The sequence below is a fragment of the Hydra vulgaris genome, chromosome 09, assembly GCF_038396675.1.
Source record: "Hydra vulgaris chromosome 09, alternate assembly HydraT2T_AEP".
NCBI lineage: Eukaryota > Metazoa > Cnidaria > Hydrozoa > Anthoathecata > Hydridae > Hydra > Hydra vulgaris.
In genome coordinates, this window is record NC_088928.1 from 12,120,001 (window position 1) to 12,128,431 (window position 8,431).

At 26.0% G+C, this 8,431-nt stretch overlaps 1 protein-coding gene across 2 annotated transcripts in view; it reads left to right on the forward strand.

Moving 5' to 3' along the window:
- Positions 1-4,063, forward strand: part of LOC101240441 (uncharacterized) — a 19,432-nt gene extending 15,369 nt beyond the window's left edge. For both annotated transcript variants that reach the window (XM_065804739.1, XM_065804740.1), the window contains exons 15-17: positions 3,217-3,290; positions 3,405-3,441; positions 3,613-4,063. In XM_065804739.1, coding sequence (XP_065660811.1) covers positions 3,217-3,290; positions 3,405-3,441; positions 3,613-3,728 — 227 coding nt within the window. In that variant the 3' untranslated portion in view covers positions 3,729-4,063. The remainder of the gene's footprint in view (positions 1-3,216; positions 3,291-3,404; positions 3,442-3,612) is intronic.
- Positions 4,064-8,431: the final 4,368 nt, after the last annotated feature.

Consider the following 8,431-nt stretch of genomic DNA (forward strand, 5'->3'; position numbering starts at 1 on the left):
TTTTATTAAAGTTATTTATTTATTAAGTTATTATTTGATTATTTTATTTTGATTTTTGATTTTAATTAATATTTTTTAAATTCAAATTTAAATAAAAAATTAAAAATAAATAAAAAAGTACTAGCAATCCTGAGACGATGTTGCAGATTTTTTGGAAAATATGTTTCATATGCATATTTTCTAAATTGTTCTTTTGTTAAGCTAAATCCTATTCTTGAAGACAAAATATTTTTTATTTCAACTATTTACTTTCAACCTAGTTATGCTTTCAACCTAGTTATGCTTTAAATTGATTTTGAATTATGCTTTGAATTTATTTTGAATTACGCTATGAATTGCGTTATCTCATTCATTTATTATCTCTCGTGTCCTTTTTTGTGTTATTTGTCTTGTTTTTTTAAATATTATTGTTCTTATTTTTATTTTTTTTTATTTTATTTTGATTGCTATCTATATTACTTTTTTTTTCTTTATTTGTTTATTTTATTAAGGTGTCACTCCAATGACTAGTTTCTAACTATACGAATGACACAGAATCTAGTTTTGTAAAATTATAAATAAATTTTTTCAATTTTATGGTTAAATTGGATTAAAATGAATTTAAAAAAAAATAATTGAAATGACATTTTAGGCCACTGGATATTAGAAAATTAAAATTGGTTCAACTACATTTTCAATGTATTTTTAGACCTCATTTTAAATAGAACAGACAACAGTATTCGATACACGGATTTATAGAGGTAGTAAATGGAATGAGGAGTAAGAAAATGACAATAATAATAATACGAGGCAACCTTAGCAGTTACTAACTTTGCAATGGACTGTATATATGGCTTTTATGAGAGGTTATTAGTAAAGAATGATCTCAGAAAATGTTAAGTAAGACTTAGTATGTCTATATATTTCTGTATAGACTCTATAGTTTTGTTCATAGAAGTGAAAAGATTTTATAAACTTAACTTTTAGTTGTTATATTGTGATCAGACAATTATAAAAGTTTCACAAATTTTCTTGTGCTGTATGTAATACCAGTTATGTTGGAGAAACCTCCAGACACTTAACAACAAGGATTCATGAGCATTTTACAAGTGACAAACAATCTAATGTTTATAAGCATTTAGTTTATTTATTAAATTAAATGCTTATAAACATTAGATTGTTTTAAATTACTCATCTGTTTATTGCAAAAATCCAAGTAGCTATAATTGTTTTAAAATTTTGGATACTGCTTCTAACAAAAACAAATTGAAAATTAAAGAAGCACTCCATATTAAATGGGAAAACCCATCTTTAAATAAACAAACTGTTCGTTATAATATAAATTTGTCTATCTTGTTTTTTTTGTTTTTTTTGTTTTTTAATGTACTTATAATTTTATTTTTATTTTTTTGCTATTTACGGTATCATAATTTGTATTATAATTTTTATTGGTTTGTAACAATTCTATTTGTCTGGTAATATTTCTTTGTAGTGTCTTCAAGTTTTGATTTTATATTTATATCCAGAGTTTTAAATTGTAATTTTATCTTTTAAAAATGTAGTATGTTAACTACGAAACATGCCAAGATTAAAAAATATCATGTTTTTCTTTAAAATATGTTCACACTTATTGCCATTGTGTTGCTCAAGAATTATAAAAGTATTTTTAATGAAAGTGATATTAAGTTTGTTTTTGATTCTTTTCAATGATTTGTTTTGCAAAAAAATGCACTTATTTTTCATTGTTATAATATATTATTAGACTTACTTTAGAAAAATCTTTCTTGCTGTTTTTTTTTTATTACTATGGGTTAGCGAAGTAGGAGGGAGTCAATACAGTGTACAATTAAAAGTGGAAAAGCATTGTTCTTCTGTCACTTAACACTGCAATTGATGTGTTGCCAATTGTAAAGTTTTGCACAGTGTTGTTGTCTTTTGAATAAATATTAACCTTTTTGGTTATTTACAATTTTAAAAGATGTCCTTACAACACCTTTTTGAATATATGTTTTGACTATTAAAGAATTGTTACTGCCAAAGAGATTCTTGGAAGTTATATTCCATAGTTTTTAAAAGTTTTTAGTTCAATCATTGTTGAGGATAGATTTTTTAACTGTCAACGTTTTGTAGTAAATGTTGTTGCCAGCCTGTTAAGTTTTTATTATTATTTATTTCATGTTCAAGTTTTATAGTTGTAAAAAAAGTATATTCCTATTTTTTTTATTTTCAGCTATTACTGTTAACTTTTTTTAATATATGTTTAACTCTTGTTATTTTAAACTGTTTAATAAGTTTTTTCAATATTAAGTTAAATATTTAATTACTAATGTTTTATATTATTATTTACAGTTGTTTTGATTATATAAATATAGATATATAGAAATAATATTAATTAGTTATATATTAAATAAATAGAGTGTTCTTCTGGAATGATTTAGAATGTTTACAAAAAAGTGTAGAAACTAAAGGTCAAAAAAGGAAAATATTTTATTGAGAAGATTTTATTTTATCGATATAAATATTTTATCGAGAAGTATTTGCAAAACTAGAAAGGATCAAATTTTTAAGATTAGTTTCTAGCACAAATTTATATTAGCACACTAATCTAAATTATTTTTTTAATTAAAAATTGTTTTAAAAAGCAATCAATTGATTTATCACTAAATCGTGAATGAATTTTTTCCATAATCCTGCCGCAGAAAAAGCTCTTTCTGATTTACTGTCGGCTTGATAGCCATTAATGCTGAGTATAAATTGTCTGAACTTTCGTTACGCTTTTCAGTTGTCTCGAAAAATATTCATTATATTAATTAATTATATAAGGTTTTTTAAATTGCAAGAGTTTTCAAGACCTCTTTTATTGCATTCATTACCGCATATTCTTCTTTAGAAATATTGATAATTTCTTATAAATCAATCATTGCTTTTAATATACACGTTTTTACTTGAATAAATCTTTCTAACATTGCAAAAAGACTATTCCACCTTGTTTTTTCATCCCAATATCAGCTTAGGCTCTTTATGAAACGTACATTCAATGTACATTTGCAAGACTTTAATTAAAATAATCAAAAACTCTGAAAAAGTTCAAATTAATTTGAACTTTTTTTGAAATGATTTATGTTGTTTAAAATGGTTTCTGTCAACACTGACATAGTTCACATTCTATTGCTATTAGACATTAACTTAATTTTCCGCTTGCTTATTGTTTTTTAATAAAATTTATTTATTTTTTAGCAATAGAGCTTGCCACTCGGGCAATGTTTCAGCAACTTGAAGAAGAAAAAAACTCTGAAAAAAAAGTTGAAAAGGTTCGACTTTATTTTTAAATTTACTGCTGTAGTTTTATCTACTGCATCAGTTTTAACGGATATTATTTTAAATAGCGGTATCGGTAAATAGTTTTTCTTACATGTTTTTTTTAGGAAGTTAGCAAGATAAAGTCTTCAATCTCGCGTTCGAGTAAGTTTTAATTGTTTGTTGTTTTTTTATCGTTCTTTTATTTTCCTATTTTTTTCTTACCTCTCTTATAAAACTTATTCAAGGTATCATTAAGATGTTCAGAAAATATTAATTATCATAAAAATATATCATTAAAATCTATAGTGATGCTTAATTCATTTTCTTCAATAGAGTCATTTAAGTGGCGAGAACTAAAGAAAAACGTCCGTAATGAAAGCAGTTCTCAACCTTGGTCGGATAAAAAATGCTCTGAAACTCATAATTCTAGTAGTGATTCAGACTCCTAGCATTTTGAAAAAAACTTTAAATATTGGTGATGTATTGATGACGAGCGATTATTGACGGCTTCGCTCAATTAAAATGATAGGAATCGATGGAGCACGTCATCAAAATTTTTTATAAAAAGAAATCTATCCAATAAACGACGTTTTTTGTCAAAAGTATTTCAATATTCAGAATTTTGATGTTATCACAAAGCTTTTGGACAGATAATCATTTTTAAAATTTCAGTTAATACGGAATATTAGTTTTATTTTTCTGGTTTGTAACTAACGTTTTTTGTGTTTAAATGTACATAGCATAATTTAGCATAATTTTTGAATTTAACTTATTATTACTTCTACTCACTTGAAGTGATTTTTGATAATAATAGAAAAATAGATTATAATTTGTCTTGAACATAATAAACAGATATACCTCTGCAACACTTGAAACGAAACAAAAGATGTTTCGTAGCTGGCCAACTATATGGGGCGATAGGTTCTACCTACCCGACTGAAAGGGGCGATAGGTTCTAGCTAGTTACCAGCTGATCATACTGAGGACTAACGAAAAATATATTGATCAAATTTATCAAGTTTAAACTTGATGAATTTGATATTTCTTTGATCAAAGTTTGATAAAGATAAACATTGTCAAAAGTTTGGATCAATCAAACCAAATTCATTAGATAATAGGGTGAACCACCCAGTGGTCGACACCTCTTCCAGGCTTCGATGTTTTGTCATAAAAAAATAGGCTGAACAAACACCAACTGAAGTAAAGTGCCAAAATAGAGTCTGAAATGATCACCTCTCTTTCCTTTAAATATGAAGGAAGTTTGGTTATCGTAAACATAAAAATAAACACATAAGATAATATGGAGCAAAAAAGTTCCGTAAATACCCTTAACTCTTAGGAATAATTTTCATAACTGTTTCCAGATAGCCTCAAGAAACGCATGACATGTAATGTATTTGAAATTTTTTTCATACTGACACTAAAATAGATGGGATAAATGTACAATAATTAAAAAAAAAAAATTTGAAAGGGAAATGGGGGGTAGAAGGGGTGTCGAAGACTGGAAGCAGTTTATTATGTTTTTCAGTATTCGATAAAAAAAATTTAATATATTATTACTTTATCGTATAATAAGGGTTTTGAGCCACCTATTTTATGTAATTTTAAAAAATTCATATTAATTTATATATACAAGCAACTTCTCTGGAAATGATCACCTATTTGATTTTAGGTGTACATGTGTTTTATTTAGGTATTTATGTAATGTGTGAACAAAAAAATTTAAATTAAATTTGTATTTATTGTATAGATGTTAGGTGCTTTTTAAACATTTTTTAGAAATGCTTTCCTAATTTATTTTTATATGTTTGTTGTATAACTTATTTTATTGTTAAATAAACAGTTCAAATATATCTCCCTAACCCGGTTACTTTCCAAACAAAAATCTTGAAAAACAACCATCCATTAAAAAAATCTTGATAAAAATAACTTTAATATATGGAAATCTTAGGGGCCACTAGCATAACTTATGGGTTACACTTTTAAACATTTCTTGAGTTGGCTAACTCTCATGGGTTTAATCTAATATTAGTAAGGAAGAATTTGAAAGTATAAGAATAAAGAACACTTAAAAGTTTAATTATATTTTTAAATATTATCAATGAGCGTTATAGAATATTACAAGAGTTTCTCCAATTGGACAAAGAAACAGTTTTTCCTTCATCCAATTGTCAACATTCAACTTTCTAAATATTAAGGAACATATTTTTTAATATTGAGGATATCCTCAATATTAAAAATATTGAGAATACCCTCAATATTGAGAACATATTTTTATTTATTTGAACAAAAATATTAAATATTTTAGAACATCAATTTTATTATATGATAATACTTATTGTGCAAATATGACAAACATTACTGGCCCGTCTGGTTTATGAATTTAACGAGAAAAATGATTTCATACTAAAGTTTATGCAACCAAATTTCTCGAATCAACTCTAGGGTAGGCTAAACCAAAATATTTAAAAATAAATGTAATTTCTCTTGTTGAAATAATATTAGGATCATCTAGCGATGATCTAGATTCGCTCAACCTTAGAAATGAGGAGCTTCGCTCCTCAATTTTAGCTTTTGGTCCTGCTCCAACAACATGTATGAAAATTACAGTTTGCTTCAAACGTTTTTGAGCAATTTTTTTAGTTCTAGGAATGCGTAAACGCATTAACCCTACAAACTCAAATCTTTTCAAAAGTCTCATTTTAGCTTTCAATTTATCGATTTTTATAATGCGTTCCATATGAACGCACTCAATCGAATCGAATTATAAACTCTAAACTTAGAGTTTATAATAATTATAAATGACGAATGTCATTATATTTCCTGTTTCGTAATTATTACAAAACAGGAAATATAGTAACATTCGATTTGAATGAGTGCGTTCATATGGAACGCATTATAAAAATCGATAAATTGAAAGTTAAAAAGTGACAACAAACTCAAAAAGATTTGAGTTTGTTGAGTTCGTTTTTAGATTTTAATAATATTTTGTTATATACATATATTATTATAAATAAAATACAGTTTAGTCGGTATATATCTACTTTTAATAAGAAAATGAATGTATTAGAATGATAATGGTGGATTTAATAAAATTTATAAATATATATCTAACTTATATATTCTGAAATTGTATGATTAAATCATATATTATACTCATATGCCTGTATAATTGTATTAAATAATCATTAAATTTTTTTTTAATTTTTTTTTAATTTTTTTATTCATAGTTTATTTCGTCATTTTCATAATAAGTTATTTACAAAATATTTTGAGTTAAGATATGACCGGAGCAGGCAGAAGACAAAAGTCTTATCATCTAGCCCCGTTGTATCGTTTACACTATCATAAATCTATCATAAATTTTTACAATATCAATAAAATAATATAAATACTTTTAAATAAACATTTTACATTTTTTTATACATAAAAAAAATATTTATACATTCATAAAAATATGTATGTATAAAAAAAAAAAGAATTCAATACAAATTTAGATAAATAAGCAAAAAAAAAAAAATATGTTTTACTTTTAATCAAACGAAAGAAAAGTTAAGAATTGAAAAAGAAGATATTAAAAATAAAATAGAATTTGAGATATGTCATAATCAAGTAACTGTTTTTTTAAAATAACTTTGAAAGTTTGAAGCGAAATAAAAGTTTTACTTTTAATTGGAAGGAATGAGTTCCACAAATGTGGCCCTCGGTATGCTATTGAGAAATTTGACTGTTTTAATAAGGTTTTTGGTACCTGATAGTTATGTAATGAATGCTTTGTTTGATATTTATGATTTATAATAAGAAAAAGGTCGTCAAAAATATATTTACGATATTTAAATCTAAACATGAATACAAGAATACTGTAGATATTTAATTGATAAACATTAAAAATTATTTATTAGCATTTAATATAAGGCGGCTTGCTTGTTTTTGTTTATTTAAGATACGCTTTAATTTTGATGGGAATGCTGGCCCACGCAATATTACAATAACTGATATAGCTATGGATAAACGAAAAGTAGATAAGTTTTAAGCAGTTTTTATCCAACATATGTCTTGTACATAATTCCAATACTCTTTGAAATTTTTTTTTCTAATAAATTAATGTGGTCTTTCCAACTTATTTGTTCGTCAAGTAAAACGCCTAAAAATTTAATGCAGAATGTCCGTTGTAAATTAGTTTTTTCTATCGAAATATTTGGGAGTTTTAGGGGCAAAGTTTCAGATTTGGAGGATTTAAAAAAAAGAATATATTTGCTTTTAGTTTTATTTAGAGAGAGTTTGTTGGCTTTCAACCATTAAATTCAATACATGGAATTGTATAATCAATTGCAGCTCGCTATGATTGATCATTGCTTTTTTTTCTAAACTATTTTATAAATTTGCAGCTTTAAAGATATGGCAAAGTTGTCAAAAATAAGTGGGAGGACTGATCCTGGTTGGAAGTATTGTGTTGAAATCTTCAAACCAGGTCGCAGGAACGCGAAATTTATATAAATGTTGAGTGCAACTTTTGACAGAAGAAGATCACTTGTGGAATTAAAAGGCTAAAGAAGCATCTTGCAAAGACTCATAAGAATGTTGGAGGTTGTCCACGAGTTCCCATCAAGGTTCAAGAAGAATAACTCGCATACCCAGTGAAAAAGCGCACATGGGATATGCGTGGATTTTTTCCATATGTAACCCTTGTGGGGATTATTATTTTGTCCCATGTGGGTTTCATATGGTTAATCCCACATGGATTTTATATGGTAAATCCCATATGGGATACGCGTGGGTTTTTACCATATGTAACCCATATGGGGATTATTATTTTGTCCCATGTGGGTTTCATATGGTAAATCCCACATGGGTTTTATGTGGTAAATCCTACATGAGATATAGGTGGAAAATACTACATGTTATAAATGCCACATATTTTAATCCAATCCAAATCCAATTAAGTGCCACATATTTTAATCCAAATGGTATAAAAGTAGTCAATACTAGACAAATGAAAGTCCGAATGCTTCTATGATAATTTTTAAAATTCTTTTAATTTAAAAATTACTTAAATAGTAATTTAAAATTAATCATCGAAACTTTCAGAGAGGCTTAACTTAATCTGGTATTTGCTACTTTATCCCATTTGGTATTCAAAATGTGTAGCATT